The sequence below is a fragment of the Thamnophis sirtalis genome, unplaced genomic scaffold, assembly GCF_051295495.1.
Source record: "Thamnophis sirtalis isolate CommonGarterSnake01/CBP01778 unplaced genomic scaffold, rThaSir2_p1.2 scaffold_5, whole genome shotgun sequence".
NCBI classification, from domain to species: domain Eukaryota; kingdom Metazoa; phylum Chordata; class Lepidosauria; order Squamata; family Natricidae; genus Thamnophis; species Thamnophis sirtalis.
Window position 1 is genome coordinate 49,300,375 of NW_028261385.1, and position 23,506 is coordinate 49,323,880.

A 23,506-nucleotide genomic window follows, 5' to 3' on the forward strand; every position below is an offset into this window, starting at 1 on the left:
CAGAGCACCTCCGCTGCTGCCATTGCTGCCATCCCAGCATGGCTTTTTCGGCGGCTTCCAAACCAAGTCTTCCCGCAGTGGCCGCTCTGGGCGTACGCTCTATGTTTCTGGGCCAGCTGCTGGCAGAGCATACACCCAGAGCAACCACTGCTGGAAGACTCGGTTTGGAAGCCGCTGAAAAAGCCATGCTGGGATGGTGGCGGCAGAGGTGCCCTGGTTCTGCAGGGAGAGCTGGGCCAGGGCATCGTGAGGCAGGGAGGCGTGTGAGTGGAACAGCCGCTCGCGCAATCCCCTCTCCAGCCGTGCAGAATGCCATTCACTGGCATTTTGAAGGTGCCGAGCCACGGGAGCTGGGCGGCGGCGAACAGGTGCTCACGCGGCTTGGCGATACCCCTAGGTCAGTGAATGGCGCTGTGCCCGGCTGGAAAGGGAGCTTGCCGGGTGGCTGCTCATGAGCGTGGTCGCTTCATGGCTGTTGTGTTGTGCTGCTGCGACAGCGCAACACAGCCATTCACCTATAAGGCTGTGCCCGGCTCTTTGGGAGCCTGCTCACAAGAGAGCAGCCACCCAGCAACCCCAAAACAATAAACCCTCCCCTCATAATAAGGCCCAAGCCATATTTTATGGGTAAAAAGAAAATAAGTCCCTGTCTTAAATTCGGGAAAACACGGTAGTAATTTACTTTATAGACTAAAACTATATTCTATGAACCTACCATAGTTGTAATAATAATTTCAGATTTATCTTAAACCTTTTAATGCTATTCTTGTAATAAACCTTTTAGATAAGAAATTTTTGTGTTTTATTGAGCGCCCTGACAACTCTATTGGTAATGGAGAAGTCAACCTTTCTAAATCTACAATTTTCAGCTATTTTTTGAAGCTTTTTCTTTTCAATGTTCAGTATGTTAATTCACCTAAGAATTAATATAAAGCTTTGATTTATTGATTGAATGAAATATTATCAACATTCTGCACAAAAATATCCTTTTAAAAAAATCACTGTTTTCCTAAACAAGTAAAACTTCAGTAAATGTTGTCAGGAAAATGGGGAAAAATATTTTTAGCAAAAGACGACCCCAATGATGAACTTTGACTGGCAGGAACTATTCAAGCAAAACGTGAACATATATTAATCATGATAGTAGGAAGATACTATAGATCTGATTTGGGATATAATCTGTAGACTTATAAAGTATTTTGAAGAATACTAAATACTTTTTTTATAATTCATACCTTTAGAAATATTCATTTGTATATTTTAATTGGATTTCTTTAAAATATCTTCAAACAGCTAAATTGTGTTCATGCTCATAAAATCAGACAAATCAATTCATGTAACAAATAATTAAAGTAAAAAGGAATTTCAAAATATTTTGTTAGATTTTTTCATGGGATGCACAAATGGTTTGTCTATGTTAAGTACCGCTTGATCACTGCTTGATTGCTTATTTAAAATTCATGTGAGGTGAGTCCTTGGCAGGAGTCCTTGAATATTTTAATTCTCCTTTCATTCAAAATTATCCTACGTGTACCCATTTAGTAATTGGAATTTAAATTGAAGCATCACAATTGATGCTATGGAACAAACAAAATGATGTTCGGTTAGCATATTGAATAAATGTTCTTTTTTTTTAACTGTGTCATTAAGTAACTATTAATAGTTATGGCCCAATTACATATCATGTTCACTGTATGTCATACTAGGAATCATAATGGCAAAATTTTAATAGAATATAAATTAGAAGTGCCAAAACCATTACACAACAATGTGTGAGTAATTTTTTGAAGGAAAAAGAGGTAAACAAATATTTCCTTTTATGCTTACATATAAATTAATAATGTGTTACCAATTCAATAAATTATCATTAGAGTAATGAAAATTCTATTGTAGCAATCACTGCCCAAATATATTTGAAGATAATAGTAATATAATAGTATATATATATGCTTTTCTAAGTGTGTGTGTGTATGTGTTCTAATATGACATGAGCATCAGCACAGGGAGTTTTGTATTGTATCTCTCTCCCTCCACCACTCTCTTGTTGAATCCCAATAATTTATTGAATTGGTAACACAAGGAACCAGGTTAATCTTCAAAACTGAACACTTCAACAAGAGAATAATTATGGAAGCTATCGAAATAGAGAAACACCCCCACAACATGAATAAACGTGATTATAACTCCCGCCTACCAGACATTTGGAAACCAGCTCTAGTCAACAAACGAGCCTCATCCACCACCCAGGCCGTTACAACATGAAACAACAACGGACACACAGCCAGCCCCAATCAGCACCAATTTACCAATCATGATACAACCACACGACCAATCATTCCACTTACTGAAACAAAGGCAGCACTCCACACACCCACACAAAGATTTATAGAAAGACAGCAGCTCTGACAACGCTTTAAGCCTGAAGATGGGGAGTGAGACCTCGCCGAAACGTTGCCAAGACAATCTCAATCTTATATGGGAAAAGACCCGAATACAACAAGACCAGCATATATATATATATATATATATATATATATATATATATATATATATATATATATATATATATATATATATATGTGTGTGTGTGTGTGTGTGTGTGTGTGTGTGTGTGTGTGTGTGTGTGTGTGTGTTTTTATTTGTGCTGATAAATAAATAAAGGAAGACTAGTATAGATCTATTTCAAGCTATTTAGCTCTCATCAGCTAGCCATATCCTTACTGGGATTCGAACCTGTGCTCTATTGCCTCCCAGGCAGGGAGAGTAACAGTAAAAATATTGGGTTTCTGTCTGGATGGACTCTTGTGACGAGCCTAATGACAGAGAGTGGAAGTGTGACCTTCCTCCCACACTTGGGCATACCAGGGGTTGTGACTTTAAATATATATATATATATATATATACACACACACATACACACACACACACACACACACACACACACACATATATATCACTGCATTAGTAGTAATAAGAAAATAAAAAGTTAATTAGAATATTCATTAGAATTTAATATATTTTCTGAGGTAAGTATTTTGATCATGATGTATTGCATTTGTGTCAGGTTCATTGGCTTTCTGTTTATTCAAAACAGATTTAAAATGCTGGTTTAGAATCTTAAATCCTTGTACAATTCGCTATCATGCTACCTTAAGGAATATTTGAACCCATGTTTTAGAAAAATCTGTTGCATTCAATTGGGGCATATTTTATTATGATGTCAGGCATAAAAGACTTGGTGACAGAACTTTTAGTACCTTCAAACTTAAAATTTCCTTTGACTGCCTCTTTTGTTTTAAGGATAGTAATCCTTCAAGTCCCCACCTCACCACCTGTTTAATACATATTAAAGATTGAATTTATATCAATTGAGACTTACATTCATTTCATTTGATAATCTTTAAGAATAGCTAAATTCTGCATCCTGTTTTGGACGCCAGTCAATTTCTGGATTGAGTGTCTGATTACCATTGTAATTAATGGGAAAGCCCTTTGAATCAAAGATCACACATGCTGTCAAATTTCTACCCCCCTTCCCCCCAAATTTTAATTCTGTTTCAAGATAACTTCTTGGATTCAGGGTCCTAAAAACAATACATTATTTTTTCTGAGGCTTGGAAAGAAAAGTGATTCTTTTAGTGAGAAAATTGCCTTTGAAATAGGCTAACCAGAAAAGAGTGTTGAACATTCATCATAATTGACAAGCATCGAAAGAACAGGACTGTATTTCAGATTCCCATCTACTAGGGTTTCCCTGTGGAAAATGTAAGCCTTTTTGTTTCTATATGGATCATCCAAAAATAGTTCAAGTGGACAAAGCAGCAACTGAATCTTAAAATTCCTCATAAATATAGAAGATTTTTGCCAGGATGATATTGGACTCTATTTTACACACTATGTTATGGAACAGTCTTATTGGAATTGGGCAAGACCATAATTTGTTTTCATGAAGTATATATGGAGTGAGGCTATGTCATGAATCAGGTTTTTTTAAAAAAGAAAATCAGTAGGAAGAGCTCTTAATATCTGGTGAAGCTCAAACATTTTCCAAATTAAGAATTGTATAGCAATTTTTTTTTTGCATTAAATGGATTTATAGAAGAACTAGGTTTTCCAGTGTGTTTTTGATTCGCTAGCAGGCAGAGACAAACTACATGAGATCTGCTCTCCTTTCTAGCAGATACATATGCTTGTGTTTTGCAGTCTCTTTGATAAACATTGAAGTGAATATTCCCTTGAAACTGCTTCTTAAAGTAACACAGTTTCCATCCTTCTAAGAATCAAGTAAAATGGCCGCATTGCAGTGCTTTATTTGCTTTGGTTACTTCCTGTTGGAACTGCTGATTGAAGTGTCAGAGTTAGTAGAAACATCTCACTCAGACAAGTCACATTGCCTTTTTACCTCCAGGAGCATTCCACCACATCTATTTGTCACAAAGCACAACTCTGAGGCAAAGCTGCGCTACCACACACAGGCCTATGATATGTTGTATTTGATCTTGTCACAAATCCCTCATGTAACCAAATATTTGTAACTCCTAAATATTTAAGAATTAAATATTTAATTCTGGCTTGACGGTTTAGTGAATGGCCATTGAAGGAGTAAATAAGAAAGAACAAAGTGATATTTAATAAACAAGTGCAATAAAAAATGTTAGGAGAAATTTAAAAGGCCAATTATGTATAAAATGTTTTACATTGCTTTCCCTGTTTTGCAAGTAATTTCAAGGCTTTGAACCCCTTAATCTGAATTTAACAATTGCTTTCCAAGTTAAAATATTATGTCCTCTGCTGCTTTAATACAGAATGAAAAATAATAGAACTTAGGAAGTAAATAAGGTTTACTTGAAGCTCCCCTCTGTTTTACCCTGCCAGAGATGCCCTTCTATACCAATATATATAACATTGTTGCTAAGTTTCCATTGATTATACTATTCAGTGCAGCTGAAAAATGGATACTTTAATGTGGAAAGTTAAATGGAATATATTGAAAAATAAGTTCATTTCAAGATGAATTTCCAGAGAGTAAGGATTATATATGAAACAAAAGCATTTGCATCTATGAATTTAAAAGTATATACATAGGTGTTGTAAAGGAAAGTATGTCTTTTTCAAGTGTTAATTTATCCATAGAATTCTACATGGAATGAGCATGAAATGAAATAGCAGCAATAGCAGTAGACTTATATACCGCTTCATAGGCCTTTCAGGCCTCTCTAAGCGGTTTACAGAGAGTCAGCATATTGCCCCCAACAATCTGGGTCCTCATTTTACCCACCTCGGAAGGATGGAAGGCTGAGTCAACCCTGAGCCGGTGAGATTTGAACCGCTGACCTGCTGATCTAGCAGTAGCCTGCAGTGCTGCATTTAACCACTGCGCCACCTTGGCTCTTAACGTCCATCCATCAGTCAGAGTAGTGCGTGAAGCCATCCCTCATGCTCAAAGTGAAAAAAGAGACTTTTAAAAAAGAATTTTTTTTAAGATAGCTTCATTTCTAGGCAGACGATTCACATGAGATAAGCAGCAAAAGGCTGCTGTGAGGAAGGACTTTGAATCCTTCACCCCACATTCATGGCTTTGTATTTCACTTGGGAAATATGTATAATTAAGACTAAAGGTTTCTTTTTTTTTCCACAGAGGAAATTTATCATTATTCTATCTATTCCATCTAGTTCACAGAAGGCACAATTTTGATTTTATTCCTTGGGGTATTTTTTGTTTATTTAAGTATTAAATTGCTAATAGTTTCACACATAACACCAAACCACAAACATCAAACATTAGCTTTTAGTACCTTCAAACTTAGAATGTCCTTTGACTGCCTCTTTTGTTTTAAGGATAATAGTCCTTCAAGTCCCCACCCCACCACCTGTTTAATATATATTAAATCATTCACAATCTATCATGCCCACATTTACATATTAAAGTGAACAAAACCTTCAAAACTATAGTCTGTCTTAATGTAATATGCTAATCCCATCAGTCTCTTGTCCATTTCTTTCCTTTAGAGTTTTCCAATAGTTTATTTCCTCCCATTTTACTGGCAAAATATTATCTTCGCCTCCCTTGCTTTTTTCTTCTTGTGCTTTAATAACAGTTGTACTTGAATGAAGGGGAGTTTTATAGGATGATGTCATATTTTTGTTCATTTACTACTAATTTAAACTTTTCATTCCTTCCCTGAGCTTTTGCCTTTCTAACAGCTGGTGTCCTGAATTAGCTACATGTTTCCCCATAACAAAAACTTGTTGCTGTCCAGATGGAGGCAAAAATTGTTTGATTAATGATAGTCTATTGTTTGTGCGCTTCTATTAACTTAGAATGTAGTAAATGTAAATTATATATCAGCATATGTTCAAACTTGTGCCTTGTTCTGGGGTTCAGCTAATATTTTGTCAAACAAAATGGAATGAAAGTAGAAAAACTGAAGAAAAATTCAAATTCATAATATGAAAATGCTATGCTTATTTCTAGAAATTATGGTAGAAAGAGGATACTATGTTGCTGTAGGATAGCTTATGTACTCTTAAAGATGCTAGAACTTTAACACCTTGGGTACATTTCAATTAATCCCAATTAATTTTTTGCAAAGAAATATCTGGGACTAAAAATATTGATTCTAACGAATGTGGAAAGCTTATATCATAAAACAGTGACATAAAAAGGCATTGGAAGAGCAGCAGATGTAATGATTAATGTACTGGTATAAATAGTTGTAACATTTTCTGACACCTTATTTGATTGCAGTTTATAGTACAATTTTGTTTAATTATTGTTCTGAATAATTATACATCAAATATATTTCTCATAAAGAAGTTTTTAAAATGTATTCATAATGCCTTTAAAACAAATATTTTAAACCACTGAACAGTGAAATGTTCTTCTTACACATGTGTTTATGTGTGTGTTTGTATTCATTATGACTTTGGGTGCAGCTGTGTTTGTTGGCTCTAATTGTGGATTACTTTAGTATGTTGACAAGGGCTTATGGCAATTGCAAGGAGGAGTTTGCTAGGTTTTACTTTGAGCAGAGTGTTGGATGGAATTGATCCTTCTTGTTAGATGCACCTCTAGATATGGTCATCAGCTTTGGAATAGGTATCAAAGCGGTGTATAGTTCACCCCTTTCTGTTGTTCCCTATCATTCATTTCATTATCATTAATTATTATTAATTTGAATGATTAAATCCAGACAAAGGGCAATACTGTTGGTAATGAGAAAACTGGACTCAAGGTAGATGTGAAGTTTATTTAGTACAAAGTTTTTTCTTTCCAACAAAGGATATGTTCACAGTATGGGACTGCTCCTTGGCTTCCAGTTGTTTTTGGGTTTGCATATGAAGCCTGAGGCAAGGAACATCTTTGCATAGCTATAGTGATTCTTCCAACTTTGATTTTTTTCCTGAGCTAGTCTGGCTTGGCCATTGTTATCTATGCCTTGATTACATATTTTATGAATGATTTCAATGTGGATCCACTGTTGAAAAGTGACCAACAATAGTTTTTAGTGCAAAATGATTAAACAAGCTGTTGTCTGCCACAAGTTATGTATAATGTATGTTAAACATGTTCCAAATCCAAGAATCGGTCATGATTGAATGGAAGAAGAAGAAAAAAATTGTAGCAATTACTTGCCAAGCACAATCTAAGATATTAATGTTGAATTTTAACACACTAAATAGCTTAGGAATTGATTATCTGATGGATCATCTTTTAATCAATCCAGTTATTTAGATCAGCAAGAGAGATCCATTTGGAGATTTCCCTGCTGACAGAAGCCTGTTTAATCTGTACATGAAAATGGGTGTTTTCCTGTATGCATTATGAAGTACATTTTATAAACAGGTACCCTTGCCCCTCAGCTCTCCTAGTAAAATTATAGAAATCCATCTCTTTTACCAAGTGCTTAAACTGAGGTTCAAGTTACTGATTTTAATTTTGTTCTGGTTTTAATTATATAGCAGTATGTCAGAATTTAAGTTAGATAAATGAATATCACAAATAGGAATTAAATTAATAGGAATTAAAAGAAACCAGCAGAGGACTGGACAATGAATAATGAACATAATTTGCCTGCTATAATTCCTTTTCAGTGATTGAAGAAATACTCATTTTTCTTTTTAAAGAATTGGGATAATAAATATTGCTAATATTGCTTTGAACCTTCCTAAAGTTGTTGCTTTAATTTGTGTGCATTGATTTAATATATCTCTACGTTTGTCTACCTGTTTCCTTTAGTATTATTCTTTTATGCTATGAAATGTATAATCAGTGAGAGATCTTCTCAAGCATGCCTAATGAAGATCTTGTGCCATTCTGCTTAATGCAGATCATCTTATTTTTTTCTTATAGCAATAGCACTTAGATATATATATATATATACTGCTTCATAGTGCTTTACAACCCTCTCTAAGCAGTTTACAGAGTCAGCATATTGCCCCCAACAATCTGGATCGTCATTTTACCTCATTTTTCAAGTGCCTTTGAAATGTGACCGCTGATTTTATCTACTGGATACCTGTTTTTCTGCCATATATTTTATGAAAACCAGATACTCTGGTTTTTCATTAGATGATCAATATAGGGCTAGCTCTTTAAGACTCATACCCATAGAATCTGTCTTTCAATCTACAAGCTGTTGAAAGTTATATAGGATATTAAGAATGAATCCAAAGTTAATTCTGCCATTTACTTGGTATACAATTTAAAATTGAATACTTTGGATTTTTTTCAATAATATCTCTTCAAGATCTCATACAAGAGTTGATGATATTGGTTTTTCCACTGCAGGTTTCTTCAATGCAAACTAAGATACACTTGGTTTATGGTCTGATCTCATAAGATATATTTCAGTAAAGATACATAGCTAAAAAATATAGAAACAGTGTTAAGATAATAGTAATCTCAATTTTTTTAGGTAAATATGTTTTTGCTTAACTCTTTTTAGCAGTGGCAATTTTTATTTGGATTAAAATGTATATAAAATCTTTAAAATGCTCTTTAAGTAAAATTTGTTGAAAGAGCTCTTTAAAACTTTTATATCAAGATCATAAAGCTATATTGCAAGCATATTATAGTCAGTATTATAAATATTTGGGGTTTTCACATGTAATATAATACATTTTAATGATCTTTTCAGTAATCTTTAAAAATGAGAGATGCATTCATATATTAAAGATAATATAGATATATTGTATGGATATTATATTGAGCCAAAGCTTTGATTAGGAATTTGCCATGGTTTTATTAGCTGATTTCACATGACCATCTTCATCTTGAAACTCTTTAGTATGGTGGTTGTCTAGTTTCATTGAATCATACTTCTGGAAGAAAACTAATGATATGAATAAGAAATACTTTTTAAAAAACTAAATGTTAATGTCAATTTTTGCAGGATAAAAAATGGATTCTCAATCATGAAGACGTCATTCTGGGAGAACTACTTGGCAAAGTAAGTAACTCTCAAAGTAATGGGAAAATGCTAAACGTTAAACCTTGTTAGAAAACACCTTCATCTTACAAGACATAGTAGTTATTAAGCCTTCTCAATACATGATAGTGTTTTAATTTAGTTTGAGGTCTTTCCAGAATATCAGCTAAAACCACGAGAAGTCAAGAAAGAACAAGCAAGATAGGACTGTGAAGTCTTTGGTGCTCTCTGAGCTTAGTTGAGAGAGTACCAGGACCCCACAATTCAGCCCTAAGCTATAAATAGCCTATTCATGATAGGACTTTGGAGACTCATAACAGATTTCAGCACAGATCATGGAGGGCAATATGTAGTATATGAAAGTATAAATAAAAAGACAGGAATGGAGATTATAGGTTTTTTTAGTTTGCAGCTGTTATTTTAATTAATTTGAAAATACTGTCACTTCAGTATTTCTTCAAACTAAGATGTAATAAAAGTCTTGTACTGCATGTGTATGAAAATGTGAATTTTGAATTCATTTTAAGATGCACTGCACTAGTCATGAGTTAAAAACAATATCTCCTTCTCTAAGTCACATGAGCTTATATAAGAAAATTAATATGATGCATTGAGTTAAGGTATTCTTATATTTTATGCATTTAGAACAATTATTTTGCTCACTGTTTTCTTCACTGATAACTTCTAATATTTACAACTTCAGGGTAACTTTGGTGAAGTCTATAAAGGAACATTAAAAGATAAAACACCTGTTGCTGTAAAAACATGTAAAGAAGATCTTCCTCAAGAACTAAAAATAAAATTTTTATCAGAGGCCAGGTAAGAAGTAAAAAAATACCAAAATATATAATTGTAAAAGTCATTTTGTGGCTGAAAATATTTCCCACTTCAAAATGTATTTCAATTTGAAAGTGTTTATGCTATTACATTCATAATAATGTAGAAGTCACATGAATTAAGCCTCTCTGGGATGTGGAAAGGGCAGACAAATCAGCAATAAGAACATTATCCTAGATTTTTTCTATACATAAAGTGAATATATTTAGATCTTTACTGTTTTCATAAGCAAAATATATATAATACAATACTCTCAAAAATTTAGGAAAATCTTTCATGACTTGATTTGTAATTAAATTTCCTGGAAGAACAAATGTGAGTGAATGAACTTTTTTCTTACAATAAATTAAAGAGCATTTAGAGATTGATATGCCACATTGATGTAAGGACATTTTCCACCTCTTTACAGAATACTCAAACAATATGACCATCCCAATATCGTAAAGCTTATAGGAGTATGTACTCAAAGGCAGCCTATTTATATTGTGATGGAGCTTGTTCCAGGTAATGTTTGTTTATAATATTATTTGTAAATATATTTATATGCCATTTCTCCTCTGTTTTCTCTGTCTCTCACTCTTGTATTTTGTTGCTTTGGACATGCATTTTATGCTTTTTAAATTACATCACTTTGGAATTTAAACGTGTGATTTATCAGATTAGATAAAAGTGGCTTGAGGAGATTCAAAGTCCTACTAATATTTTCCTTTTGCCAGGAGATGGAAATAGTATCAAAACCATAGCTTTTAAATATATCTCATTGTAAATTTTTCTAGAATGTGGAAATATCCAAATCTTGGCTGATCCATGTTACTTGTAAATATTTTAATATAAAGTATAAGAAAAAAAAGTAAAAAATACCTCTGTTGTATGAGATCTATTAAAAGTATAAAGAAATATTGATTAATATGTCACGTTCATGTAAAAGAAACAAGGTTGAAAGTTAAGAGAAGCTATATTGCAGGATTGTTTTCACATATTTTCCACATGGTGATCTCCATGCATGAATTTTTGTATTTGTAATGTTAATTTGTTGCAAACATTGATATGTTTTGCAAACTATGTGCATGTTGTGATAGAACATAAAATATAATCCTAATGTCCCTTTTATAAACAAAACTTCAATCCTTAAAATTTGGCTTTGGAGAATAAATGGTTGCATTTTTGCTAAACTGCATTTGTATACATTTATTTATGCACAACATATTTTTTATAAGACCGGAGAGAACAAGAATAATTAAAGAAAAAGGAATTGGAAGCCACAAGATTAATATTTCATTTAGTTCTTTAAAGTGGGTGTTGAAATTATTTTGTATTTTATATGCATTAATGGCTAATAATAGGTTTTACTCTAATATAGTTTTTCTGTTGTGGGCTATACATAAAATAGTCCACAGTAAGAACATTTTGATATAGTAAGTATCAAAATCTTAATCAGGTAAATAATTCACTAAAGGTCATAAAATTAAAATTCAAAAATTCATAATTGTATGATACAATAAAATATTCATAAAGGATAAGAATTAATAAAACAGATAGCGAGGTCAGTCTGCTGCTTATTTCTTAAGATGGTCACAGTAGCCACTTGAAGTCTTTTGCTTTACTTTATTAAATGTTTTACAAATGGGTTCCTTTGTCTTTTCTAAGAAAGCACTAAAAGCTGCAAAAGAGAAATATCAGAAAAACATGATATGTGAAGTCTTATTCCCCAGTCTCTGAGGTGCTTTGTCTGAAAGGACTGTTCCTGTTGCACAATCACAAGATATTGAAATTTAATTACTGCTTGTATTTGTGCCGAGAAATAGATAACGGGAACTGTATGATATGGGAAGTGAGGTAAAAAACATGAGAGGTTATTAGAGGCTATGGCCTATAAACTCAACTAATTTTGCCATGTAAAGCTTCAAATACCATTGCAAATTGTGAAATGGCAACTAAGGGGAAGAATGGGTTAAAAAGTAGAGTTGCATTCATAATGTGTCTTTTGAGTGAGTTCAACATTTCATAGACTTAATTCAATATATTTAATAATTTTAATATCCACATTTTTATTTAATTATGTTTTTAGTCTTAGTTCAATTTATTTTATGTGACCCAAAATGTTTATGTGATAAATATTTTAGTGTCCAATAAGATAATTCTAACTTTGATTTTTTTCACTTTTGGATTGCATTGTTACTGTAGTTTAATCCTGAAACCAGTGGAAGAGTTTAAGGCACTCATTTACAATAGCACTAGTAGAATATACCTATTATAGTTTATTATCAAAAGCATTTTTTCCAATGCAGTCTACTATTCCTACCTGAAATATTCAGGTAACCTGGCAGGTATACATTAAAATTATTTATCTCAAAAATGTGTACTAATAGTAAGCCCACTGTATTAAAACATAATAAATTATATAAAAATCTTCTCTGGTTATATTTGGTATCTTTAGTTGACAGATTTGTAAAACGAGTACCGTGTTTCCTCGAAAATAAGACAGGTTCTTATTTTCTTTTTACCTCCGTAATAAGCACTTGGCCTTATTTTCGGGAAGTTATTGTTATTTTTGAGATGCAGGAGGTGGCGAGTGTGGTGACCTCATTCTGCTGCTGTATTGCAATATTTTCAGGGACGGTTTATTTTCAGAGGAGGGCTTACTTTGAGCACATGCGCTCAAAAGCCTGATTGGGCTTATTATCGGGGGAGGTCTTATTTTCAGGGAAATAGGGTATCAAGATAGGGACATAATTATAATTCTGAAAATTAGCCTTCCCCTAAGCACTAGATAGAGAACCATTCTTTTTTCCAGTCATGGGAAGCAGTGCATATAGGCAGTATCATTCAGAAGCTCACACTTATATTTCTAGAATGAAAAACAAGTCATTACACAATTAATTTCCTACAAATAAAAGGCAGTGTTATTAAAGATAGTGTACCATTAAAAAAAGGAACAAGCAGCAAAAGATCAGTTGCTGATCAGATAGAAACACAACTAGAAGTGAAATGTAATGAGGAATCAAGATTAAATATCATACAAAAGAGTAGTAATTATCAATGTAAACAAAGCATGTACTGCATCTAGGAAATTTGAATATAATTTTTATTAAGAATTTTAAGTGCAACAATAAAAAACAATGTAAACTAAACTTAGAGAAAGAGAAGCCAATGGGAAAAAAAGAAAAGGGAGGGAGGGAGGGAGGGAGGGAGGGAGGAAGGAAGGAAGGAAGGAAGCAAGCAAGCAAGCAAGCAAGCAAGCAAGCAAGCAAGCAAGCAAGCAAGCTGTGTTTCATAGTTCAGTCAATAAAATACTTGTTAATTTGTTCCTTTTAAATACATATTGTTTCCACACAATGTAATATAGATTTAAACCAGGGTTGGGTTCCTGCCAGTTCTAACCTCTTCTATAGAAGAGGTTCCGCAAATCTACAGTGTCATTTAGAACTGGTTCCAGCTCCCTCCCCCAGCCCGTCCGCACATCATCAAGATGAAGAGCGAGAGGAGAGTTTCTGGGAGCTGAAGTCCACAAGTCTTAAAGCTGTCAAGTTTGAACACTCCTGGGGTTTTTTTTTCTAAAGGGTTAGGGGTGCAAGGGTCTTGTAACTTGACAGCTTTAAGACTTACGTGGTTCAAATGCCAGAGTTTCTGAGCCAACATTTTGGTTGCTAAGCAAGAGCTTTGTTAAGTGAGTTTCACCACATTTTACAAGTTGGCCACGCCCACCCAGTCACATAACTGGCAAGCCACTCCCATCCAGTCACATGGCCAGCAAGCCACTCCCACAAAGCAGGCCACACCTACAGAAGAGGTTCTAAAAAAAATTGAAACCCACCACTGTTTTAATCCCTTGTAAATCATTGGCCTTTTTGGTATCAACATATAGCTATGAATATCATGCCAGTGCACTTTTTATGATTTGTAATATTTCTTTCTTTATTCCTGTTGCTTTCATTCTTCAAAATATTGCTGATATTGTGTTAGTTGGTACTTTAAAGTGCTATTCCACATTCTTTGCTTAGTTGCTGTGATATTTCATTTCATGCTTAATGTTCTAATCCAAATGAGAACAGGAAAGCATAAGCTGTCATAACATTATCACACTGAGTATACTGTACATTAATACTAGGAACCAGGTTTTCAGTTTGCACATTACACAAATTTATTAAATTGGATTTTGTATATTAAATCCATGAAAACAGGAGACTCTCCGGTGTAGTTGATTATCCAATTTAGTACTCTTAGAGGAAATGGTGAAATCTTTATAGGTAGAGCTTTTTGTTTTGTTTCCAATCTCCTGAATTTGGTAAGGCTTCATTCAGTATTCTAGCTAAACACTGATGCAATTATCTGGGCACATAAATTACAGATAGTTCTTGTTTAGGAACACAACTGAAACTAGCAATTTAGTCATTAAGCAAAGCAGTCACTAAGTGAAACTGCAAAGAGTGAATGGGTCAAGAAGTGAAAATCATAAATATTGATTCAGTGGAGTGAAGAGATCCTCAGAAATGAAAATGTCAACCTTTTAAAAAACAAAAGACAGTGCAAGATAATCCTTTCTTACAATCACAATTGAGACAGGATTTCCATCACTAAATGATGTGGTCCTAAAATGAGACATCATCTTCCCCATTGTCTGACATTCTTACAGTTTTTCTGCCGCACTGCACAATTATTATTATTATTGCATGCTAGCAAGGGAAAGATAGGAAGTGGTTATGTTCACTGGGGAAGCAATGCGGGTTGCCTCAGCTTCACCTACATATGGTTTCCTGAGCCAACTCTCCTTTCTTTCCCCTTGGGCAAAAAAGCTTCCTGAAAATAGTAGGTACAAGTTGGACAGGATCAATATGTACTATTTTGAGAATTGCAGCCACTTCTAAAACGGTGTCTTTTTCCCAGATGGCATTATATGGCCTCTCTATAGGAAGGTCATGTGGTAGATCAGCTGCTTCTCCTTTCCAAAGGCAATCCTTAGAAAAAGTAAGTGGATTGAGACATGAAAGGGGAGAGGAGGGTGTGGGACCCAATGGGGAAGCCAGCACATCTAAGGCCAGTTACGAAGTAGATACAAAATGGACCCAGGAGAATGGTTTTGGCTGTTAAATAAGGCAACCATGTGAGCAACTTCACTTAACTACCACCATGACTTACTATCATAATAGGCAGACTCCATTAAGATCATAAGTCAAGGACTATTATAAAACATTGTGTAACGTAAGTATTATCATAAAGCAATTTATGATATAATACAAAATGTGATAAAATGTTTTCTGTGCTGATGCTTGTCTGTGCTATACAGTTTCGTACGTGGTATTTTCAAGGCAGATATCCCAACTTTTCTACTGAAGGAAGGACATTAGAAGGTCTGTCATTGTTGAAGGCATTGAAGAATCTGGCAAGAAAATATCTCTGAAATGATTACCCAAAAGGACACAAGTTGTTTAGTAATACATTTTTGTATCTTTCTCCCCAAGCCATTTAATAGGTCACTGACAATCAATTTAAAGTGATCTCAGATACTACACATACTGAATTCCTCCCACTCTATATCTGTTGAAAGTCCTTTCAGAATTGTTGATAAATTTCAGATGATGTTGGTTTTCTCCTAATTTAGAGGCATTTTGCTGTAAAGAGTTCCAAGTTACATACAAGTAGAAACTTTACTGTATAAAGTATATATAAATATCAAAGACAATAAAGAATAAACTAACATAACACAATAGTTAACTTTTCAATAATAATTTGATAACCATCCTCCAGAACAGTGCCCCCCTAACCTTTTGGACACCAGGGAGTTTTTTCTGGGAGGAACGTGGTTTCACATGCTGCTTGGATGAGGCTTCGCTTGTTTGTGTGGCATGCCGTAGCCTGGTTCCAATCCATGGACCGGGGATTGGGAACCCCGGCTCCAGAGAATAGACTAAACTTGTAATGAATGTTATCTCTTTACCAGAAAATCCTGTTCTATGTTAAATCTGAAGTAAAGGAGAGTTAATTAAATCCCACTTTCCAGTTGATGAATCTGCTATTTCTACCTAATTTTAAAGGGAGAATATTTTTTTTTCCAAGAAGCAGAAAGTGACAGAGTTTTGGCTAACATCCTTGCCTACATGAGCTCCAGCCATGCTTTAATCAGAACCTGCCTGAGACAGGAATGTGTATACCCTGTACACCTGTCTATCTTGTGAATATCAGGTAGCATCATCCTCCATCCAAAATAAAATCACATCTCAGCCCTCTTGCAGACACATACCTTACCTTTATTATACCTATTTATTTTGTTGCTGTTTGAAACTGCAGCTCCATGTAGTCAGTACTGTAGTACCAAATATTCAAGAATGCATTTGATGAATTGAATCATAACCTGAGAACAATCATTTCCATTTTTAGCCTCAACCCAGCTTTGATTCCTGGTAAAGGTTGCCCCAGTAGAAGAGAAGTTTCCCATTAAATAAAGACCTGATGCAGTGAACTTTTGTCTACCTATGCACGTAAGACGAGGGCAGAGAAAAAAAATCATTTTAGAAACTATAATTACAATGTTTTTAAGTATGATATGCAATTAGTGAAAGATACCTTTATGTGGAATAATAGTGGCTTACAACAACTCACTTTTTAGCCCTTTCTTAATATCTTTTGGCTCTCAGTACTGTCAAGCTGAGAAGGATTTTCCTCCTATCTTTCCTGCCTTCTGCCTGCAACAGATTGTTGCCAAACCTGCTGCTTCAGAAAATGTTATTATGTTAATGGGAATGGCTTTGAGGTTTTCCCTACATGAACTGAGAGGCGAGGGGAGGAGACCAAAAGCTACTCTCTTCCAGGGTCCTGTAATAACGTTGTGAAATTGCATTTTTTATTGGTATTCTTTCTTGTTCTATGCTTTGTACATGTGAAAGAAAAAGCAGCAGGATGTACATATAGTTGATATGGGGAGAAGAAAAATCCCAGCAGCCCTTATTCTCTGGGCATTTTCACTCAGCTACCTGTGGCGGGAAATGATTAGTGCCGATCCAGTCCCTCCAGATCCTGAAGCTAATGGTCTAATATCTCTCTTTCTCAAACTGAATTCAGGCTCTCTTCTGGGAAGCAGTTATTTTTGTTTACTGCCTGCTTGGTTTGCTAATTATTAAGATCTTATTTTTCAAAAGAGTATGACAGGCCATCTCCTGAATGCTACATACATGAGAATGTTTAATATTTGACTTAAATGGAAATGCCACATGTTTCTTTCCTTCGGATATAAAGTTCAGTTTTTCAGGAATGTATTAAGAGTAAATACCACATTCCAGGAGGATTCAATTCCTAATTCCTCTTATGAATCTGCTTTGCAAAAAAATGTTCCATTGCCTGAGGTTTTCAGTGCATACAAGCCTATTCTGATATTTTTTTGCAGAGGCAATAAAGTATAAGTGTTATTACTGTGATAGAAAAACAGTGATGGCTGTTGCCTGCATTGACATTTTTTTTTCCTCCAAACAAATTGTCATAGCATTCAGTACTGAAAAATTTACTTAAAAATTATTTGATGAAACATTAAGCTGCCCCTTTGACTATAAAGACATAGAATAGATTGTGATCTGACAGTAATTTTGACAAATTGGCAACAAAATGATCTTGTTTGCTGAAATTAGGATGCTAAACAAGAAAGTGTGTATTTAAAAATAAATAGGTTGAAACCTAATGCAGTTGAGATACTGAAAACAAATACTTAGGCTCAGGATATGTTCAAATACATTGTGGATTTTTAAAATGTTAAACATCACAACTTGACTAAACTCTTCTTCCTACTTTCTCAAGACCATTATTACCAAATTCCCTGTGAGAAATATCCCTGAAGAGAAGGGAGGGACCATAAAGGCAGGCAGTAGCCACCATGAAAGCTTGACCAGTTGGATCCTTCCCTCAACAAGGTCATTGTTGTTACCATTTACCTTGTGGGAAGCACCCTAGAAATGTCTTTGCTTTTGAATAATATTTATTGTGTTTTTATTTTAAGTTGTTTATATTGATTATAACCTGCTTTGGGACAATTTCTACCCTAAAAGATAGATTGTAAGTGCTTGTAATAAATAAATAATACTAATTCATATGTTTTGACACCTGACTCTAGTTAGTAGATCTCAGACTGCAGTTATTAAAAGAAGAAAAAAAGATCCAATTAGCCTGAAATCTGCCTAGTTTTAAGAGAAATAATATATACTTAAAACACATACAACAGAATGAACATAGTGACAAAAAGCACATACATAATAGCAGATTTTTTCCCCTTTCAATAACTAAACTATTCAAGCACTGAGACTAGAAAACATCAGTAGTTCATATTTCTGTCGAAAAACAAATGTGTGATCTTGCTGAAAGATTTTTTCTTTGTCCTCTATCGGAAGAGGAACAGCAAGAAGAGAAGGAAGACTGGTCAGCCATACGTGAAAAGAAGACTCTTGAGTATTTTTAATAGTTCATTTATTTCAAGTACAGAGTTATCTGTTAACAGCTAGATCCTATGCTTCACTGCACCATTTGTCAATGGGTTAAAAAGGCACATTTAACCTATAAAGACGGTTGAGGGAAACTTGGCAGGTCCAGAGCAGATTGTGTATGAATCATGGATATCCAGAGAGAGCTTGGAGGCCCAGCACAGACTATGTATAAGTCAAAGAAGGACATGGGAGGCTCGGCAGAGTGTACACAGGCAGTGGGGTATTGTGGGTGAAAACAACTTGCAGCCTTCCTTGCTGACTTCCCCATTGACTTTGTTTGAAGCTACCAGAGAAGGTCAAAAATGGTAATTCCATGACTGTGGCTCCTTGCAACACTGTAACTATATTAGTATTTCTGATCTTAAAAAGTTCAAAAATATTCACAGGATTTCTTTTTTCATTATTTTGTGAAGTAATATTTGGTGGGACTGTGTACACACAACAGGGATTTTTTTAAAAATTAGCTACAAAAACCTTGCAAACAGTGTAGCTGTTTTAATCATAGTTCATTGCAAAATATCTCTCTCAGATTTTTTTTATTAAACATTTTAATCTTTAAAAACAAAGAAAAACACACACAAAAAAGAAAAACAAAACATACATAACAATATAAAGTAATTATACAGCCTTCTGTGTTTAGCCTTTATAGTTTTCCACTCTGCATTGCCTTCCTATTGATTTTACCTTGTCCAATAATATAATAACAGTAGTACTAAATTATATAATTTATATCACCATTATGTTTACATTCTCTATTTTCTGTTTTGGCTTTTGTTTTCTAGCTACTTATAAATTCTATTCCATATTTTATAAAAATCCGATTCTTCTCTTTCTTTTAGTTCTATTGTCATTTTGTCCATCTCTGCGCATTTGAGTACTTTTCTAATTATTGTTTAGTCTGTGGGTGTATTGATTTTTTTCCCAGTTTTGTGCGAAAGCAATCCTAGCTGCAGTGAGCATGTATATTATTATGTATTGGAATTGTTTATCCATTTTTTTGGTCTAATAGTTTTAATAGGAATGTTTCTGGTTTCAGTTCTATTTTTTGCTCTGTAATTTCTTGCAACCATTTCTGAATTTTGCGCTAGTGTTTCCTTGTTATGGGGCACGTCCACCACATATGGTAGAATGTTCCAGACTTATGGCTACATCTCCAACATTTGGGGGATAAATTTGAGAACATTTTGGCCAATCTCACTGGGGGCAAATGCCATCTATAAAACATTTTGTAGAGGTTTTCTTTATAAACTACTGCCATCGTAAATTTATAATTTCTTTCCCATAATTTATCCCCTTTTTCTAACTCTATATTATGGCCAAAATTTCTTCCCCAGCTAATCATTGTCTCCTTTACTGTCTCTTCCTCCATTTTATATCTTAAAAGAAAATTATATAATTTGGTAATCATTTTTCCTTCCGTTCCTAATAATATTTTGCCTAATTCCATTTGTTTCTCATGTATTCCGTATTGTTCCCGATCTTTTTTAAATCTTGTTTCAATTTGTAAATAGGGACACCATTCCATATTTATTCCTTGCGTTTTCAGGTCTTGTACTGATTTTAGTTCTCTTTTTTCATCTAAGAGTTCTGCATAGCTTACCATTTTGCTGAGATCTATTTGGATATGCATTGCCTCCATCATTGATAACCAGATTGGGATTTTCATGTAGTGGTTTTCTTTTAAAAAAAATCCCAGACTTTAAACAGGGCATCTCTTATTATGTGTCTCTGGAAGAATGAATTAGATTTATTCTTTCCCTCCCAGAGGAAGCCATGCCAACCTAGTTAGAGATCATGGCCTTCTAGCATAAGAATCATTGTATTTTTTAGTTGAATCCAGTCTTTAAGCCATGTCAGGACTGCCTCCCAGTCTGGGAGGCCAAAGCCACCTTTGTTTCTACTATCTTGTAGAAATTTTTATTTAATACACAATTTTTTCCCTGACCAGGTAAATTTGGATACCATTTTATTTAGTTGTTCAAAAAAACCTTTCTCTAATTTAATCGGTATGTTTGAAAAAGATAAAGTAGTTTGGGTAGTACATTCATTTTAATTTAGAGCCGAGGTGGTGCAGTGGTTAGAGTGCAGTATTGCAGCCACTTCAGCTGACTGCTAAGCTGCAGTTTGGCGGTTCAAATCTCACCGGCTCAAGGTTGACTCAGCCTTCCATCCTTCCGAAGTGGGTAAAATGAGGACCCAGACTGTGGGGGCAATATGCTGACTCTGTAAACCGCTTAGAGAGGGCTGAAAGCCCTATGAAGCGGTATATAAGTCTAACTGCTATTGCTATTGCTATAATTGTTGAAATTCTGCCAATTAGTGATATCTGTAGTTTAATCCAATCATCCAAATCTTTTTGTATTTGTTGTAGCAATTTATTGTAGTTATCTTCTTTTATTGTAATACATTTTGCCGATAACCATATTCCCAAATGTTTAGTTTTCTTGGCCCTCGAAATTTCCAGTTTCTCCTCCAGTTCTTCATTTTGTCTTTTGGTTAGATTCTTAGTTAATATTTTAGTTTTCTCTTTATTTATTTTAAGCCCTGACACTTTACTGAATTGGTTCATGTCTTGTAATAATATTAGTCCAATTTCTAGGGGTTTCTCTATGATAAATGCTAGATCGTCTGCAAAGGGCTGCACTTTGTATTCCTGTGTTCTAATTTTCACTTTATGCCCTGGTTCTGTCTAATTTATAACATCAGTGTATCTATTGAGAGGATAAATAACAGGGGGGCTAGAGGACATCCCTGTCTTACCCCTTTGGTTCTGCTGAAACCTTCTGTTGCTTCCCCGTTTAGTATTATTTTTCCCTTCTGATTAGAATATATTGCTCTGATCATCCTGATAACTTTATCTCCAAAGTTCATTACTGATAATTGATTTATAAGAAAATTCCGATTCAGTAAAATACCTCTTTCAAATATTTTTTACCGCCCCAATATACAATCCTATGTTTCTATCATTTTTTCCTTATTTCTTATGCAATTACTATTTGACAAAAGATTCCACATTTAAAGCAAAATTCTATTTTTGTATAGAGAATCATGTGAAGTAGGTTAGTTTGTATATACAGCATCGCTGAAGACTTGCCTGTAGAGTTTCTAATTTTTTAGTCACCAATTTTAATTGATAACATTTAATTGATGAACTTGACACTGAATCCACAGTAGGAACCCATTAGCTACAGCAGTCAGGAAATTGATGAAATTGGATAACAATTGGCAGCTGAACAGAATGGAAAATACTGTACAAGCTTAAATTTTACATGCAATTCAGTAGAAAAGTGATCAATAGAGAAAATAAAGACGATTTATACAAGCCAAAAAAACCTCTTCAACTTTTTCTTTAACACCTTCTATGAGTCTTACCTGGCAAAACAAGCCCATTTAGAGCTATGCATTTCTGTTTAATACTAAATTAAATAGGTGAATCTAATATCTCTGCATTTTAAGTCTAGTATATTAATTCCTTGTACTTTTTATTAGCAATAGCATTAAACTTATATACTGGTACCACTCCAAAGCGCTTTACAGCACTCTTTGGGTGGTTTGTAATGTAAGGAAACCCTAACCCTAACAATCTGGGTCCTCATTTTATCAACCTTGGAAGGATGGAATCAACCAATGGATTGAACTCCAGCCTGATGACAGAGTTTGCCTGCAATACTGCACTTTAACCACTGTGTCACCAGGGTTTCTTATTGATCTCTTTACTCATTCTGCTGTCAGGCATTCTATCTCACAGAATTTTTGTTTTTTAGAGAGAAACAACATATTACATTGTCACATTTAAGATGGAAACTGCATTTAACACTATTTCTTTAGTTAAAAATCATTTTGAAGAAGCAAGTACATTTTGTCCAATCAAATTAAGAGTTTGGTCTAGAAAATGCAATTTTGTTGTGTTAAGTGCTTACTTGGTGCATGATAAAATTAGTATAAGTATATGTAGCACTGAAGATATGATTTCCAAATAAAACTTCATTGTGTTTCGTTTCTAAGAGCATATAAGGGTGTTTTATATCTCATGGCCAAACACTTGTGCTGAAACATGTAGGAATTTGATGATTGTTCAAATATCTTCCCATTAAAATTAATTATATTTATTTATGCTTTGTGACATAGGACATCATACCTCTCTGTGCATCTGTCATAAAAGAAACCAAGAAACCCAAATGTTTTGATCTAGTAAGTTGATAGTTTAGGTTTTCCTAGGAACATTAATCTACAGGAGAGAGAAACAAGGACAGTTAAACTGGGAAAGGAAAAATCCAGGAGAAACTAAGGAAAAGAAGAAGAGTTTAGCTGATGGTAAGATGGAGCTAGACAGCCTTGGTTATTGAATATGTATTGTCCAATTGATAAATAATGTTGGCTGAGGACATTATTATATCAATATATAATATTGTTCATTAGAGGGCGCTGAAGCACCCAAAGTGTTTTAGGACATCTTTGATTCCCAGAGTGAGTTGAAGCATTGAATATGATCCAAGATGAAGTGGGTTGAGGGACTTCTACCCTTTCCAGATGGCTATCCAGAAGTTTAAAATAGAGAAAAGATAAGTTCTGCCAGCCAAAGTATAAAACTCAGCCAGAAAAAGTGAGACTCCACCTAGTATCTTTGGCCCTTTATCTCTAAGTAGAACATAGGCCAGTTAGGAGATGTTAGTCCAACATTATGATTTGTACACCCATACAAAATTTAAAAATGTATACTGGAAAATTTGATAGAGATGTGGTGGAAGGGAAGTTCAGTTGCAACACATTTTGAAA

The 23,506-nt window shown here is 34.3% G+C and overlaps 1 protein-coding gene across 4 annotated transcripts in view; it reads left to right on the forward strand.

Moving 5' to 3' along the window:
* Positions 1 to 23,506, forward strand: part of FER (FER tyrosine kinase) — a 128,666-nt gene that overhangs the window by 70,443 nt on the left and 34,717 nt on the right. For all 4 annotated transcript variants that reach the window (XM_087715786.1, XM_087715785.1, XM_087715788.1 and 1 more), the window contains 3 exons: positions 9,396 to 9,452; positions 10,135 to 10,250; positions 10,678 to 10,772. In XM_087715786.1, the coding sequence (XP_087571912.1) occupies positions 9,396 to 9,452; positions 10,135 to 10,250; positions 10,678 to 10,772 (268 nt within the window). The remainder of the gene's footprint in view (positions 1 to 9,395; positions 9,453 to 10,134; positions 10,251 to 10,677; positions 10,773 to 23,506) is intronic.